This window comes from Amblyomma mixtum, chromosome 10 (assembly GCF_055824585.1).
Source record: "Amblyomma mixtum isolate Tamu chromosome 10, ASM5582458v1, whole genome shotgun sequence".
In the NCBI taxonomy this organism is placed as follows: Eukaryota; Metazoa; Arthropoda; class Arachnida; order Ixodida; family Ixodidae; genus Amblyomma; species Amblyomma mixtum.
The window spans coordinates 48,167,641-48,186,548 of NC_143021.1; the positions used below are offsets into that span (position 1 = coordinate 48,167,641).

General features: G+C 43.4%; 2 protein-coding genes across 2 annotated transcripts in view; both read right to left on the bottom strand.

Moving 5' to 3' along the window:
* CrzR (corazonin receptor) overlaps nucleotides 1-18,908 on the bottom strand; it is a 276,923-nt gene that overhangs the window by 47,454 nt on the left and 210,561 nt on the right. The gene's annotated exons all lie outside the window — the stretch shown is intronic.
* LOC149325721 (uncharacterized) lies at nucleotides 1,114-3,373 on the bottom strand. The gene is made up of 5 exons (XM_089562327.1): nucleotides 3,179-3,373; nucleotides 2,800-3,004; nucleotides 1,938-2,071; nucleotides 1,703-1,767; nucleotides 1,114-1,342 (listed from the first exon to the last, which is right to left on the bottom strand). The coding sequence occupies exons 1-5, from the start codon at nucleotides 3,371-3,373 to the stop codon at nucleotides 1,114-1,116; spliced, it is 828 nt and encodes a 275-aa protein (XP_089418453.1).

Sequence of the window (18,908 nt, forward strand, 5' to 3'; positions counted from 1 at the left end):
AGGGTTACGTAGAACAAAACTAACAATAGTTGGGGGGGGGGGGGGGAGCCTCAGTCTGCTATCTAATGTTTCAGCAAGAGTACTTGTCATGATCTGGACTCACTGGGGTTCCAAAGGTCATCCTGTTGAGATGTTAGCTGGCAGACTGAGCCTTCTGTTTTTTTTTCCATGTTGCTAAAGTTCTGTCGACCTACCCGAGTCAAGGAATGTAGCTTTGCGGCTTGTGACAGTGAATACTGGCAGATTTATTTCTTCCTGTCAATTTGTATTCATGCATTTCAATTTTGATTTTGTACATTGTGTGCAATGGAGTGTTCATATTTCTTTGCTTGTATTATATTGTGTATGTTTACACCTATGCATTTTAATTAGACGTTTTGTACATGGCTACCCCTCTTCTAAATGGAATACTGGAGTGCAAACTTAAGTAATGCTTGAGTTTCACAGTGTCACATGGGGGATATCTGCGTGACACGCATGCATGAAGCCTGGAAACTGTGGCACCCCCCCCCCCCCAGCACTTCTGCACCTAGTTCATGTGCATCAGTCATGTGTTGTAGCTAGAAATGTGTTGTCATGTGTTGTAGCATTGTCCTTATATTTGATATGAATTCTTGGTATCGTGCTCTTGATAAAAATGCCTTTCTTGCCTGTTTTAAGCAGTTTTTTGAGATTCCAGTGCTGTAGAATATAACTAAATAGCTGCAAATATCATGTTCTAGTTCTATTCTTGTTTTTGGTGCAACTGCTTATGTTACCTTTGCATGAAGTGAGAGAAGTGGTACACAATGGTCATGTTTTTCAACCCCCTTATTGTTTTCTGCCATTGTCAACTATGTATGCATAAATCTGTCACTGATTGATGCACAACAGGAGTACAAAATGTAAACTTTTTTGTCCTATTACATGTGGCGAGCAAAATCTGGCACTCCATGCGGATCCCAATAACCACATTTTATTTTGCAGCAGCAGGTAGAAGCCAGCTGAAAAAAAAACCTCTCAAGGCCTCGTATAGCCTCTTGCAGAAAGGGGTCATCCCTGCTGACTTGAATAGTTAAGTCTTCTTTCTCCGAGTAGACAAAAAAAAACATGTCTTCACTATCAGCAAGTACATTAAAATTTGCACTTGGGTGTAATATCTGTGGGACTTCTTAAGTCTGGGATCACTGCAAGTCCACTGAATGTATTCAAGGATGCTCTTCCCTGAACTGTGGAACAGGTCACTTTGCTTGCACTTATTTGGACACTTGATCTCGAGAAGGTATGTTTCTCCAGCCAAACAAAATATACCATCTGGACTGCCACACAGCCAAGGTTGGTCGGGGTGGATGAGCAGACCCATCTGAAATAATTTGCAATTATGTTAGTCAGACACAACAGGTGCTCGAGGAATATATGGCTTGTCAAAGGCTTCCATAATAATGGCCAAGTAACATACTGGTCTTTCAGTAACTTCAAAGCTTAATGCATGAGCAAGTCTAATGCAACTCAGTTCGACAACATGCATCATATTTCAGTGGCACGGGCCAGAGCATCTTTCTTGATCAACAATCATCATAATAAACCAAACATCTGTCCCATGTTGAAGTCTGCAATGCCAAAAGGGCTGCCAGTAATCGGGTTTATTTTTTGCCTTGACGGTTATTTCCCCTCTCAAATGATAAATTGCACAGCCCGAAGGCTCGACAGAGTACACACTCACCTCCACAACTTCAACACCTTGTTGACGCTCGAACTCCATCCGAGCCAGGGGCTCTGTGCGAAGACCTGTGGTTGAGTAAAGAAAAAAATATTGTTTTCATGCCATGTCATTGTCAGCCATTGAATATGCAGCAGTGGAAATAATAAAAGGAAGTGAAAACCATTGTATCTGTGCATAGCTTCTTCATTATTTTGTGCTGTGTATTAGACGAAATAATTTTCAACTGTAAACATACCGTATGGCGTAGCCTCGGAAGAAAATGTCCTTGCATGCAGGATAGCTCTTGCAACTTCCTCAGGACTCCGTCGAGCGTGGAGTACTGTGTGCCCAGTAGTGCTGCTGATCCGGAATCTTTTTTCTTTGTGCCACCTAAATCAAAGTTCAGACAGCCGATACCCAAAGTCAGAAACATGAAGTACTCGTGTACCTACTTCAGAGGTGAGCAACGACGTCCGCTGTCACTGTTCCATACCTGACACAGCTTGACTGGCCCATGGTCGCCACACACAGATCAGATAACGACCCACAGGCAATATTTGCATCGTAAAATGTTTTCTGCTGCTGCGCCATCCCCTCTATGCGGTCTTTTGGCTTAACAATTTGCTTTGGATACGTGCCAAACACTTGCAACTCGTGTAATGCCTTGCAAGGTGCAGGAAGCAGCTGGGTAATTTTTTTCAGCTGTAACAACTGCTTGGCTTTCTTTTCTGCTTGAGAGGAGTCCAAATCTGCCTCACTCTTAGCCATCTCTGCCAGTGTTTCAGTGAATGGTGAAAAAATGCCCGGAAGGTACTCCAGAGCATAAAATGGAGACAGTTCTGCTGGCTTTCTGTTCCCTACAAAGGGGCTGCTGTAGTCTGCGAACAAGAATGACGAAATTCACTACATATTAGGCAATGCATATCTAGTGGCTACACAGTGTGTCGAGCACAGAACCACATAAAAAGTGATAGCTAGAACCGTGATGGAATAAAGATAACAGATTACGGTTTGCAATGAAGACGTAGGGTGACAAGAGTTGATTCATGCAAGCAATGCTGTAGCCAAAAGCATCAGCATATGCTCTATGTAACAGCATAAAACAAAATTCATCATACCACCAAAGAGTTCTCCAATACTGGCCTTGTCGTTCAGCAGCGGCTTCCCTGCTGGCTTTCCCCATGTTTGTGGCGCACTCCTGCAAGATGCGTGATCGAAGTCGTTTACATACAAAGCAACTGCGGCACAGTGCTTGCAGTTTCCCTTGCTGCCGTATCGACAAGTGCACTCACCGCTCTCAATTTTCCGGGGCTGCAGCGTCAGCTGCGAGTTGAAATCGAGAGAAAAGGTAGCTGAGGCGCAGCGTGAAACCAAATAACGACATGTAAAGTCTTAACGAACGCCAGCAATTGACTCTGCATGCTTTTCTCGGCCCTTGTTTAAATGCGAGCTAATATCACATGCGCACAGCAAGGCCACGTTGTTTTGTTTACTTACCTTGAGAACAACCTCGTACATGTGTTTGCTCTGTTGGGAAAGGCATTTTGCGGAGACGTCAGTCCCGTCCACTTCGCGGACCCCGTACACGTGATTGTTTTCAAACAAGCGGCGTCCTTTCCGTAGTATCGATGGCCGAAAGTGCTGGTCGAGGTCGTCGACCGACTTGACGCCGCAATGCAGAACCCGCGACATCGCGGGTGTTGGCAGTCTCTCACTGGATGCTGACAAGCGATAATGGCAAATCCAAGAGTGAAGTTTGCTGCAAACGTAGCAGAACGATGTCCACGGAAAAAGGTAGCGCGGTGCACCGTTGAGAAGCTTTGAAATCACGTATGCGCGAACTACAGGGAGCAATACCGGCAATGCAAGCACGGCGGCAACACCGAACGCAGCGCCTTCGTGTTTAGCGACACCTCCGTTGGTGGCGCTGATGGCAGCGAGCTGGTGGCGCCGCCCGACGATTGCAGGGAGCCTATACACGGGTGCAGGGGATCCCATGCACGAGTCCACCGACGGAGCAGGAGGTCAGGGCTTACAAACTCACTGTCGACGATCACTACAAGCAAGAAAAATAGGACTTATCTGATTTACCACCGCCGCACCAATGCTTGTCATTTCTAGTTCCTGGGCCTCTTTTACATGTCGACATTTGGATTTGTCACAACCAGCTGTTTTGTCTCCGCTCATCGCCGTGTGCATTTGCCGTGCCCGCTCAGCCTCCTACCATCTCCGTCATGGAACCTGCCCTACGGATCTACAAGCTATGTGTGGAATGTTGAGACCGTCTGTGGGCCATACCAGGAGAATGTGCAAGATTATCCAGAGCGAATATTGGAGGCAGGCGAGGTTTTTCAAGGACATGCTTCGGACAAGGTGCTGCTGCGAGGATGTACGCCGGAATCAACGCCTCTTCCGCGAGTGGTGCAAGACTACAGAACAGCTCACGGAATTCCTGTGGAAAACTGTGCGCTCTTCGTTTCCAAGAGCAGCCAAGCGGCAGCAAGCTGAAAGCAAACTTTTGGTGCTTGGGGACATCACCGTGGATCCTCGCCAAGAGAAGACCCTACGCCTAGGACCAAAGTTTTGTTTGGAAACCGGTATGAAGACTGTTGAAAAACTTGGTTTTGCTCGCAGTGTATCGTCTAGGGCAGCAATAGATGACCGCTCAAAATGTGTTTCTGAGTGCGTAGATGTTGTAGGTCATTGTGAGACTACTAAAGGACAGAGTAACCGGTTTAGTTCCTTGGTAAACTATCTGTGTGATAGGCAGCTTCGAGCGGTGCAGTCGGACAAAGAAGGGTTTTTTGTTGTCTTATTGGAAGACCTTTATGCCGAGAAAGCCCGCCATACAGTGATGAAGAATTTCAGGACCGCCAAGGTAAAACCAGCACGTTGTAAACAGAAGGCAGAGGCTCTGCTGCTTAAACTTAATTTAGAAGGGCTAGCAAAGAAGGTGAAAGATGCTGAGCTAGGAGTTCTGGAAATCTTCTTCGCGGCCAAGACACATAAGCCGGAGATTCCGTTCAGGGCAATAGTTTCCGAGCATCGCTCTTGGAAGTTGGTGGTTTCCACGTACCTAAACAGACATCTTTCAACACTGCATGTGAATGACCCGTTCCTGGTTCCAAACTCAGAGGAAATTGTTAACTTTCTACTCAGTGACAACCCTGGAGACTGTTCTGGTTTTAGTATAGATGTGGAAGATCTGTTCTTTTCTCTACCGCATGTGCCTCTCCTGCAATATGTACAGCAATCCATTGAAGATCAAAATGACGAACATGCTTTTCAAGATAGATGCGGAATTTCTACGGCATCCTTTCTGGAACTCCTCACCTTCTATCTCAAGAATACGTATGTCTCTTGGGAAAACCAAACAGTCTTGCAAAAGTCTGGCGTGTGTATAGGATCTAAAGTAGCCCCGGTGCTCAGCAGCATCTTCCTTAGTCATGTCGACAAGGAAGTGGCGAATGAATTGGCAGGTGGTTTTATACGCATTTTTAGGTATGTTGATGATTACCTTGTGATTGTGAAGTCCCCTCAGGCAGAAACCGTGTCAAGTGTTTTAGATTGTTTTGTAAAGAAAGGGTCCGGACTGAAATTTACGCATGAAATTCCTCAGCATAACACATTACAATTTTTGGACTTACTGCTGGTCTTCGAAAAAGACCACGTGTGCTGGCAATACTCCCCTCGGAGTGAGAAGCCCCTGCTGAACTATAGGTCTTGCCACTCGAAACTAGTAAAAAACGGGATAGTAACAGGGTGCATGAGGATGGCGTTAAAGAAATCCTGTTCTCACAAAATGAAGACTAGCCTCTGCGCCCAGGTACACCGCTGTAAGCAGGCCGGTTTTCCAGACTCAGTTCTTGTGTCGTGTGCGGAAAAGATCCTGAAAAAATTGAAAACCGCCGAACGTGACTCTGAGCAGCGCGCCAGTGTGGACGATAGAACAAAGAATATAGCTGTAATGCCGTACGTACATTCCCTTTCGCACAGATTCAAGAAAGTGGGGGCCAAGTATGGTGTCAACGTTGTGTTCTCGGCACCTAATAAGGTAGGCAAAGTGGGGGCAGCTGTTCAATGGAAGAGGGATGGAATGGGAAAGAAAACAGGATGTAAAATTAATCATGCAAACAGGTTCGTCTCGTGTAAGGTTGCTGTAGTCTACCAGATTCCTCTGTCCTGTGGCCGTACTTATATTGGCCAGACAGGTCGCTGCATTAATGTACGGCTTTTGGAGCACCAAAATTCTTTGGGAAAGAGTTCAACAAACTTGGCCAAGCATTGTCTCGAGTGTGAGTGCACCCCGTTTTTCGTTGACACCGAAATCTTGTTCATACATAACGATCGTAGCACGAGGGAAGTAGCAGAGGCATTTCATATCTTGAGGAAAGGAAAGAGATGTGTCAGCCAGCCTTCAGTAGCATTGTCCTCTAAGGAAATGAAGTTGCTAAACAGTGGTTAGCACCGATAATCACACGTACCTTTAGGAGACATTTTATTACCCGATAAGTGTATTTTTGACAAAGCGCATGCGCGCGCTTTCTTGACGCCCTGCCTTGAAAAGCAGCGTGTTTTTCCAATAAACTTAGTTGCAAGTTCAGCGCCGTGTGTGTCTACTCTCCGTTCTCGTCCTGTGTCCTTGCGCTGTTTTTATTACAAGATGCTTGTCAATCCATGAAGCCCGCATATATTCTTCGACGAATAGAGTTCAATCTCTTACATACACCAGCACAACTTTATTTTTACCGGTACGCTTCCACACATCTGTGCCCAAAGAGTCCACACTCATACGAAGAAATAAAACACTGCCTTACACAGGAAGGGGATGAGGGGCTCGTTATAAATATGAAAGAAGCCAACAGCCACAGAAACCAAGGGGCACAGGGTATTTTTTTAAATTTATTTATTTATTTTTTGGTGTTGATCAATTAAGAATATTACTGAATATGTTCAGTAATATTCAGTATATTCAGTAATATTCTTAATTGATCAACACCACGAAATAAATAAATAAATCTAAAAAAAATCCCCTGTGCCCCTTGGTTTCTGTGGCTGTTGGCTTCTTTCATGCCTTACACAGTGCCATTCAGTCTTCCAGTCCTGCGCCTATCCCTCCCCCCTCCCCCCCCCTCGTTGATGGCGCGTTGATGTGAAACTTCAACACGCCCTCGTCACCTTGGCCCAGGACCTATTAAACGCCTAACATAAAGGCTCTTTTAATAAAAGTGTTATACCACCACTCCCTGCATCTACCTGCACGGCTCTCCATAGCTCATAACAGTACTGTCTATTGTCGAGTGTCTTTTATGAAAGCCTGCCTGGTCTCTTGGCTCGCAGATTTCTAAGGTTGCCCTTATGGAACAACCTACAGGGTCTGTTCTGAAAGTAGTAGGACTGGTTTTTTCCTGGGCGAACGGGCGGACGAAAGGTTGTCTGCGCGCGCAGGATCGGTGAAGGGGGATATTGGGAGCGCTGGGGAAAATCGGCAGTCTGCTCTCGGCTTTTGAAGAGAGCAGGTCGCTTGTACTGCGGACCCCTGTCGAATGTTCAGGCGGGATCGGGACTCTCGTGGTGGCGGTGTGGCTATTATTGTTAAATCATCGCTGACAGCCTGTACGGTTATGTGTGACATGTCGGAATCGGTGTGGTGTAAAATCATGTTTTCTGGCATGTCGTACCTCATAGGAGTCGTTTATAGGCCACTTCACCTGATTTTCTAGATATGTTAAATACGTTTCTTTGCTCACATGTAAACAGGAACACCAGGCTAATAATGACTGGTGATTTTAACTTGCCACGTACCGATTGGGGACTTATTTCGCCTGGAAATACAGAAATTTCTAGTGCCGAAAAATTATTGGATATCACATTTTTGATCACTTAAGGCAAATAGTGAAGGAAAACACACGTATAACGCCCCAATCGCAGTCATTGCTTGACTTGGTGTTCCTTTCCCCATAAAGTAGGCGATTATGAAATTGAAGTCACCGATGCTATATCCGATCACAAAATCATTTTGCTGAATGTGCTTACTTGTACACCACCGCCTATAAAACCTACTGTGCGGATTGAAATCAAAAACTATGCTAAGGCCGATGATACGTCTATTCTAGATTATTTAGAAAAGTGTTTCAACGAATTTGAAAATGTCTCCGAAGTCGAAACAGTTGAAGATTTGTGGCAGCGCTTTAAAGCTATTATTAAAGTCTCCATACATCAGTTTTTTCCGACCCGACCCAAGAAAACGAAGCGGAGTAACCCATAGATAACTAGGGATATTGTTCACGCGAAACGGAAATTAAAAAGGCTGCGCAAAGGAAAAGTAGATCCTAGGGAAATGCACGCAGTGCGTCAGAGAATAAAGGCTTTGCTACTCAGTTCGAAGCAAACATATTTTAATCGCACTCTAAGTGATTTTCTAAAGACTTCCCCAGAAAAAATTTGGCGTTATTTAGACCGCAGAAAGGAAAAAAATAAAGCAAATGACGGTAGGAAATGTTCTAGTAGAAGAAAAAGGTGTTATCGCTGATGGATTAAATAAATATTTTCAATCAGTATTCACGCGCAGTGATCGACCATTTCCGGTAGATGATGGGACATCTTTCAGCGAAAGTTCCATGGACGCTATCAACTTTACTCAGAGTGGCGTATTCCAGCAGTTGCTACAGTTAGATAACAAGAAGGCTTCTGGGCCAGACGGAATACCTACCGGCTTTTGAAAAGGTATGCTGAGTGGATATCATTTTATTTGGGAATTATTTTTCAGAAGTCACTAAGCACCCATTCCGTGCCACAGGACTGGCGTTGTGCTGTAGTTATCCCCATATTTAAAAGTGGCAATTGTACTCTAATGAATAACTACCGTCCTGTATCCCTTACGTCAGTTTGCTGCAAGGTTATGGAACACGTCATAGCAAAGCATATAATTACCTTCCTGGAATCAAATGGCCTCCTTTGCGCATGCCAGCATAGGTTCCGACGGGGTCTTTCCACAGTGACACAGCTCATTGAGACATTACACAATTTTTCCAAAGCTATGGACAACCGTGAACAAATGGATGTTATATGCGTTGATTTTGCCAAAGCCTTTGGTAAGGTTCCCCACCGTAAATTACTTTTTAAACTGTACAAAGCCGGTATAAATGGCGACGTTCTAAAATGGATTGAAGATTATTTAACTAACCGCAAGCAGGCAGTTCGCGTTGATGGTTCCGAGTCTGGTTTTGTAGATGTATACTCAGGAGAACCACAGGGGTCTGTGTTAGGACCAGCACTTTTTCTGCTTTACATCAATGATGTAGCAACCGCTTTAGATAGTTCTGCTAAGATAAAACTTTTTGCAGATGACTGCTTTATTTTTGCGCCGGTATCTTGCTTAGAGGATCAGATTAAGCTCAATCGAAACCTTCATGCGTTTGGGAATTGGTGTGACAAGTGGGAAATGCGAATTAATTTTGATAAGACCACATACACGCATATCACTGCAAAAAAGAATACTTTTGCTTTTAAGTACGATATTGAAGGCTACAATCTAGTTAATGTTTCTTGTTTCAAATATCTTGGTGTTTCTATTTCGCATGATTTAAAATGGCACAATCAAGTAGAAAGAGTGTGCTCTGCGGCACAGAAGACATTGGGGTTTTTAAGAGCAAAACTGGGGAGGGCAACAAAAGATGTTAAACTGCTGGCTTACAGATCTCTTATTCGACCATCCCTAGAATATGCGTTAGTAGCATGGGCGCCCCATCAAAAGGTAATGTGGGCCAAAATAGAGAAGGTGCAACGCCGGGCGGCGCGCTTTATTTGTTCGAAATATAGGACAGACTCAGTTTCGGCGACGTTAAAGTCTTGCGGCCTTGAATTATTGGAAGATCGGTGCAAGAAGCAGAGAGTAAAAACGTTATTTCAAATAATTCACGGCGAACTAAAAATTAATAAAGATTTGTATTTAAAACCTTCAGGCAGACTGAGCTCCCGCTTAAATCATAGTGAAGCTATTCAACCGTACTTTTCCCGAACCAATGCCTTTCGTTGTTCGTTCTTCCCAGAGTCAATACAGCTGTGGAATAAGCTGCCTGCAGGAATTGTTCGCAGTTCTGATACTGCATTATTTACAAATGCAATCAAGGTTCTTTACTAAAACTGTTCCATGTGGATATTGTGAAGTGTTTTTCTTTTCTCTTTTTTTTCTCCTTTTCCTTTCTGCTGTTTGTGTCCGTGCGGCAGCTGGTTGAACATTTGAATACATGTCTTACAGTCTGTATATCGTATCTTGTGTTCTATCCGTAGGACACTGTAGTGCATGTGCATATTTCTTTTTGTATCTGGCTGGATCTTTTATGAACGTATATGTAACATCCCTCCCTGTTATGACCCTCAACTGAGAATTGACAGTATTTCTAAATAAAATAAATAAATAAAAACGCCTCGTAACGCAGAATCATGGAGTGTTTACTGGATCAGCGATACGCGATCAAATTTTGTGTAAAGCTTGATCAAACGGGCAAAGAGACTCACGACATGATTAAGGAGGCCTAGGGTGATGCTGCCATGGGTAGATCAGGTGTTTTTGAGAGGCACTAGCTTTTCCAAGCAGGTAGGGAAACAGAGGAAGACGACGACAGCTCCAGACGCTCATCGACCAGCAAGACCAACGAAAATGTGTCGCGATGAAAAATTTACTTAACAGTGATCGTAGGATGAGTATCAGAATTATTTCTCATGACTTTAGCATTCCTCAAACCCAAGTTTTTGAGATCGTGACAGAAAACTTAACCATGAGGAAAGTGTGCACGAAGTTGGTGCCGCGAGTGTTGTCAGAAGAGCAAAAGGCCACCCGGAAAGCGATCTGCCAGAATCTTCTTCATCATGTGAATGAGGACCCCGATTTTTTGGTTAACGTAGTGATCTCTTACGAGACGTGGGTGTTTGAATACGACACGGAGAGCAAGCGGCAGAGCTCAGAATGGCCCACCCCTTCTTCCCCACGCCCCAAGAACGCGCCAACGAGCAAATCCAAGGAAAAGTCCATGCTCATTTGCTTTTTTGATCGGCATGGAGTCACTCACAAAGAGTTCGTACCACCCGGACAAACAGTTAATGCCGCTTTTTATGTGGAAGTCCTCAGAAGACGGCGAAAACACATTGTTCGTGTCCGTCCAGCCAGCGCCAAAAAATGGCGATTGCACCATGACAACACGCCGAGCCACACAGGGTTCCTCGTAATGGGGTATCTTGCCCAGCACAATGTGGCAACGCTGCCTCGGCCCCCCTAGAGCCCCGACTTGAGCCCGCCATACTTTTTTCTATTCTCGAGAATAAAGTCGACGCTCAAGGAGAAGGATCACGGATAGGCAGAGGCGGTTCAAAGGCCGTGACGAGGGAGCTAAACTGCATTCCGGTTCAGGCGTTCCTGGAGGCGTGCGAATACTGGAAAACTCATTGGCAGCATTGTGTAGATGCGGAAGGGTGCTCCTTTTAAAAATGCTAATCATATGCACTATTATCATGAATAAAATTTAGAAAAAAAAATCTGTCCTACTATTTTGTAGGCAACGAGCGGCAAGCTGATCGGTCTGTCATTTTTCAAGTCCTTGACATCCCCCTTCTTAGAGATTAAGATTATTTTTGCTTCCTTCCTAGCTTGTGGTACGCTTGACAACATAAGGCAATGCATATACAGGGTGGCTAGATTTTCTAGCATGAGAAATTTTCAGATCATAAATGATAGTTTACCAATAGCACTCAAGAGAATCTTTATCACAGCTGCATCTTACTGGTACTTTTCTACGGGGCAGAAGCGTCGAGGGCAACGAAAAGCGCTGAAATGAAGTTAAGGACAACGCAGGAGGTTATGATAAGGAAATTGATAGTATAACGTTAGTATACTGTTAGATGGCTGGATGCGTGAGGGAACAAACGCGGGTTATCATGCTGTCACGTTGTTGTGACGGCTGTCCAGCGGTCACGAAAACACCAACCAGTCTTGGAAACGAAGCTATTTATTCGGGCTAACGTGCGCCCGCAAAAGAACTGAATCACTCGGCGGCGGCGTAAGCAACAAGCGTACGACCTACGAACTACGACGAAACCTTTACTCCATTTTCACTCCGGGCATTCTAAAGTTGTAAAAAATGCAATTGTCTCCTCATGCTTACGCTCTGCTTTACTTAAGTCTTGCCATGATAAAATAGCCACAAGTTTTCATGAACAAGTTAATAGATTGACTAAGTCCGGTTATCCGCTTTCGTTGATTAGCACTAGTTGTGAAAAACTCCTGTTGTGGCTCAAGGGCAAGGATGCCAAGAGGGCTATGTTATTCGACGCGAAAAAGAAACCTGTCGTTTTGCCCTATGTACATCGTTTTTCACATGGGTTACGAAATGTTGCCAATCGATACGAGGTGGGCACAGTAATCTCAGCTCCCGTGAAGTTATCTGGATTGTGTGCGGTGGTCAGAGCGAAAACAGAGGGATTAAAAAGTGATCATCGTTGCCATGTTAATCACCAATCTAGGCTTGTGCCATGTAAAAAAGAGGTGATTTACAAGATTCCTCTTTCGTGTGAAAAATATTATGTAGGGCAGACCGGGCGCTGTCTAAATGTCCGGCTTTTCGAACACAGAAATTGTTTAACGCCAACAGCTCTTGAAAATTTACCGAAGCATTGCAGAGAATGTCAATGTCGCCCCCTTTTCGATAAGACTGTAGTACTTGACAAAGCATATTATCAACGTACAAGAGAGATTATTGAAGCGTTCTATATCGCGAAAGGGGGGGGGGGGGGAAGTGTATTAGTGACGCATCCATCGCCTTAACAAAAAGTGAGATTGTATACCTCCAATCGGTTGTTAAGTAGCAGTGCACGTGTTTTATGTTGCTATGCTATGTACCTGCTTCCATCGCCGGCCTTTTATCTCCTCGTCTTGTTCTTTTTTTGAGTTGTTATTTTGTTTTTCCTTCTTTCTTCTCCGCTTCCATATCTATGGTATATATTCTGATATCCTTCCTAATAAAAAATTCAGTCGTGAGAAAGCGCTCGTGTCCTGTCTTCACCTTGCCTGTGTTGTGTTTTTCGCGCTACGTTTTTCGAAAATGGAACTACGAATGCACGCTGCTCGCGGCATCGCTCAATTTAAAGCCGGCAAGGAAACTTCAAGATCATGGAAGACAGTTGGGCTAGTTGGTGTGAATTCGTTAGTGACTGCGACATTGCAACTAGCGTGGAAAGCACAAGGACAGCGACAAAAGGAACCGACGCGTGCTGTCCCGTCGGTTCCTTTTGTCGCTGTCCTTGTGCTTTCCACGCTAGTTGCAATGTCGAAGTCACTAAGGAAACTTCAAGATAACAGGTCGAGATCATCTAGAGTAATCTGGAAACACGTAGATGCAGCTCGGCATGGCTGTGATCTTTATTTATTTATTGTTTCCTCAAGGGTCCACAGGGGACATTACATGAGGGGTGGGCAAACAAAAGAGTTAATATGAACACAGATGGTCTTCAATGGCGGTTTTGAATGGAACAGGATTGATGATGGTCGCCACTTCGGATGAAAGGTCATTCCCGTCATTGGCTGTTTGAAGAAAAAATGACTCTTTATATGTTTCGGTGCGGGCCCGTTCAGGGTAGACAGCGTTAGGGTGACTTACGAGGAAAGCGATGAGCGCGTGTTATCGGGGCAGTTTCATGATTGGAAGTGTGATAAAATTTATGATACAGCGAAAGACGGGCGATTTTACGCCGACAGGCCAGTGTTGGAAGATTAAGCTGAGATTTTAGTGCTGTAACGCTAGAATAATGAGAGTAGTCTGAGCAAATGAATCTTGCGGCGTGGTTTTGGACTGCTTCGAACTTGGTGATTAGGTTAGTATAGTGGGGATCATATGCAGCACATGCGTAATCAAGTTTAGGACGTATGTAAGTTATGTAAGCAAGAAGCTTAATGGGAGGGGGAGCTAAGGATAGGTTACGGCGCAAATACCCTAGAACTTGATTCGCTGAATTGGTGGCGTGGTGAATATGATGCGACCAGGTTAAATCTTTACTTAAATGGATACCAAGATACTTGTATTAGCCAACGGACGAAATAGGATTGTTGAGAATTGTATAAGTAATTTCACAGTGGTTGCGCCGGCGATGGAAAGAAATATCTGATGTTTTACTGCTATTTAGGGGCTTGATCCAGGTACTACACCATTCTTCAACGCGTGCAAGATCTTCTTGAAGAATGGTGGCGTCGGAGGAATTATGTATTGGGCGGTAGATAACGCAATCATCCGCAAAGAGTCGGACATTAGATCTGATGGTAAAGGGTAAATCATATATGTGGATAAGGAAGAGAAGAGGGCCTAAAACGGTCCCCTGAGGGACGCCAGACAAGACAGTCTGGCGTCCCTCAATCCCTGATCAATCGAGATTAGTCCGGTCGCTTCTCGTGTGACGAACAAAAATGATAACACCCCTTTCCTGCGGCCTTGCACGAACGAACGGACACTATAATGATACGTGGCAATATCTCAGCCGAGTAAAAAAGGAATGGGCTTGGGCAGGGCATATAATGCGAAGGTAACATAGCCAATGGTTCATTAGGGTAACGGACTGGATTTCAATAGGAGGCAAGCAGGTAAATGGTGATGGAAAGTTTGGTGGGTGGATGAGATTAAGAAGCACAGGACAGGGTTGGTTGGATAGATACGGTAGAGGCTTTAAGCTGCAGTGGGGGCAGTCAGGTACATGATGAAGATCATTTTTCTCAGCCTGTTGCCAATGAGTAACAATGATGTCACTACCTACATAAATCTTCTCCAACACAAAGTTGATGTCTTAGCGTTTATCGAAACTTCGTTTACGAACAGCTTAGGCATAGCTAACATAGATGATTACTGAGAACTTTTCCAGTACAGAAAGAATAAGAAAGTGGGTGGCGTGTGATTGTATTTTTTCCGTGCAATGCCTCATGTTTTGTTGAAAAATATTCAATTGTCCACAAACATTATGAAATTCTGGTCGTGGATTCGTGCGGCATTACTCTCGTGTTGGTGTATCAGCCGTCAGCAGGCAACGTAAATAACTTCTTGATACACATTGAAATTACACTAGAAGATCTGGTACTGCTCAGCATTGTTGCCCTTGGAGATTTTAATACTAATGTCCAACGGGACCATATTACGTCTAGAATTTAGGCTGATCTGATGCTTACTTACAGTTGTAGAAATGTTATTAACGCGCCCACGTGAGTAACACAAAGCATTTAGACAACTATTGATTCGTGTTTCAGAGATTTTCCGTGTCATGAAATACGTTCTCATGATTTTTGCTTGTGACCTCAATTATCATCGGTTTTTCATTCTTTTACCCCACCCTGAAAATCCCCTGGGGCAAATCGCACTCACAAATAATGAAAAATCAAAACTGAAACAATCAATACATTTCACAGTTTTGGACATGGGGCCACCTGGTCAACAGTATATACGAAATACAGTATATACGAAAACGACCCGAGTGAAACGCACAATATTTTTATAACGAAAGTGGCGAAGCTGTACAACACGGCGTTTCCACTTTAAACCCCGTTAAATTTAAGAGGGTAAAAAAACCTTGGATAAAAAGAAGCACTCTACAAGCGAATATTGCACAAACGTATGCTCTTTGCCCACTTTTTATCAAATAAGGACTTAACTATTCTACACACGTTAAAAAAATACTAAGAAAACTTACTGAGCGGGAAAACTGCCAACATGCCTGAAGAAATTCTAGTCAACGATCAAAGCTACAAAGGTACTTCACTTTTGAACAAATTCAATCAGCACTTTCTGGCAGCAGGCGAGAGCGTGAATATACAAAACCCCAATCCCGACGCGTTAACTTTTCTCACTAGCTATCAAGAGCGTACATTTCCTTTAGCAAAGCAACAGCATCGGAAATCGCTCAGTACATACTGCATTTGAAAGACAGCAGTTTGTGAAATCACACCTCCCGTTTTTTTTTCATATATTTGTGATTTAATCCTCAAAGAAGGTATTTCTTCACAACCGCTTAAAATTGCAAAAATATCAGTTATATACAATGGAGGTTATTCGAATCATCCTAACTGTCGTGCCCATATCTGTCCTGCTGCGTTTCCGAAAATTGCTGAAGGCGTTATAAACACACGACTGGCAATTTTTTAAGCAAATTCTCAGACACTGTAGATGCGGAGCATGGCTTTCAAAGAGGATAATCAAGAAAGTCCGCTTTATTAAACATAAAATCTGCACTAATCAATAACACTGAAAATAAATACTCAGCTTGTTAAACTTTAGGAAAGCATTTCATTCCGTTGATCACAACATACTGGTAAGCAAACTTCAGTTTTGGGAAGTGCGTCCCACTCCACTCCAACTAATTACTAGCTATCTATAATCAAGAAAGCAATGAACTATTTTTAATGGCATTCATTCCGCATACTGCTTAATATGTACCGGCGAGGTACGGGGCTCCATTCTGGGACCACTTGTCTTCCTGATACACATAAATTACGTCAATATACTGAACACTCCTGAAATAATACTGTATGCGGACGACGCAAATATATTTTTCAGTGGAGAACATACTGAAACTATAGTTAACAAATGATGGTTTGGTTGGTTTTGGTTTATGGGGTTTAACGTCCCAAAGCGACTAAGGCTATGAGAGACGCCGTAGTGGAGGGCTCCGGAAATTTCGACCACCTGGAGATCTTTAACGTGCACTGACATCGCACAGTACACGGGCCTCTAGAATTTCTCCACCAAAGAAATTCAACCGCCGCGGCCGGGATCGAACCCGCGTCTTTCGGGTCAGCAGCCGAGCACCGTAACCACTGAGCCACCGCGACGGCATAGTTAACAAATGAGCCCTATATTCTGTTAAGCGTTGTTAAATGAGATTCGAATGTCATTAAAACAGAATTTTCAGCCTTCAAGCCTAAAAAAGAAGCTTATAGACGCGAAACAAAAGCATTATATTTAGAAATAATGCCATCCATCGTCTGTGTCTGTGCGGCTCCCCGGAGTCATATTCGATAAAATGTTGTTGTGGAATGATCACATACACTCTATGCGATTGAGAGTCGCACGCTCGATTTGCATCATCAATGAATTTATGTCTATTCTTCTAATTTGGTTAAAAAAACTATTTTAGGTTTCGCTTTTACAATCTCATCTTCACTGCTACCTTCTAGTTTGAGGCAGCACATCAGACACAAATTTGAAATCACTGTTTATGTTACAAAATAGAGCGATTACAGTCATTGTAGATATGTCATGTCTAGAGACCACACTTCTACATAAGGATAGCTCAATGATAATAAATATTTATCAACTGAATTCACTGCGGCTTGCCGGTCATGCTCAACACTTGTGTTACAGAGCAACACTTTCCGCATCATGCGCACTGACCAACACCAAAACTACCAGCTAAGAAATTACTGTACCCGGCCGCCTAGATTAAGAAAAAATTAGGGCTCTCCAAGTACGCTGTACCATTTAACAGCTCTTCTGAATTCTATCGAACATATAAAAGATCTCATCCTTGTTTAGCGCTTATCTGAACCTTTTCTGAACCTCTTTTCTCAACCTACTTACCTATCAACACGTGTCGATCACACATATGAAATTCGCGCCCCACACTGCCGTACAAATCTCTTTTCTGACTCTTGCTTGCCAAAAAATATAACAGACCGGAACCACCTTCCCCCCTCCATTGCCTATATTCAAGTTCCTGTGGCATTCAAAGACGCGCTAAAATTTTTTTTTGACTGTCTAGCCTTCTTATTTCATGTTTTTTCTTATCACTTGTTTGCTGTGTCTGGAGCATTTTGTTTTTTTTTTCTTAAGCCCTGCAACATATGTTTCAGTTTTTATTTATTTCCAAATACTGCAGGCAGCAGTGCTGCCCAAGCAGGAGTGCCTGTACGCGTGTGCTTTCTCTTTTTTTTCGCAAATTGCTTTGTTGGAATTTTGTTCAACCTTTGTACCCACCCCCTCTGTAACGCCTCCTAGGCCTTGTGGGTAAATAAATAAATTAGGGAAAAAATTAACAGAAATACTTTTAGTAGATTCCTCATAAACTTGCACTGGTGAAAGTGTTCCTTGCTTCCTTCCTTCCTTAGCACATTCCAAAATTTTATACATAACAAGTGATGGGGCAATGCTAACTTTCGCGGGCTGCTTTCGGAACCAGATTCACTTTTACAATCACTCTCATATTTCTGATAAGAAAAAAGTCATATATCATTATAAATACACGAGAGTACTTATTCATGTGTTCCCCACACGCTTAAAGTCTTTTTTTTTTTCATTGTGTTGTGGGGCATTCTAGCTTCAATCCTGTGGCTAGTTTTCTACCAACTTCGCTCCAGCTAACCTCCGAACCCGGTCCGTGAGTGTTGTTAGCCTGTTTCTCTTTTTTTGTGAGTTTTTTTTGCGAATGTTAGCCAGAAGCCGTCACCATGTAAACCCTGCAAACAGGTTCCTGCCTTTCCTGTACCTGTGAGCCAGTTTACCAAATAATCAGGGTGTATGGCTCTTACAGAGTACTCAGCAATTATTTTGTTCTGGATTCAGGTGGAGTCCTTTAGATTTTTTTTAATGTCCGCGAACATTGTGGCAGCTTGTCCTGCATGTGTCCACATTGAATGGCTCATAGCACAAGTCGGCAGGCTTTTTTGCGCTGTTATATTGCGGATTTGCAATTTTCATTGCGATATAAGCTGCGAAATGGCTGCTAAAATAAAAACGGATTGCCTGCCACCATTGTGCAGAACAAAGCCGCCCACTTTACCCCAGTGATGCATGGCTTGGACACTTTGTAGCCGCAACCTGTTATTACTAATTGGGCTTTTCTAATGAAGTCAAATAACGACAAAAAGCAATCAGTATATCTGCACTGTAACTCTCCTGTGAAATGATGAACCTCTGCTGCTAAAACTGATTCTACGTATTCTCAACTTGGGAGTGCCATAATTTTCTCAGGTGCATTAATTTGAATTTCTATTTGACAGCAATTTGCTAAATGGGTTAACTTTAATACATGCATAATTGAGACGCAGATATATCTGATATAATTGAATGTATAAGTATGCATACTGCAATAACGGTTGAATAAGGCGACAGAAAGGAAGCCTGTGTACATTACAGTGGCAACTGCTGTGCACACATGAATAAAAAGGATGCAAAATAAAAGAGTAAATACAAGTAACAAGACT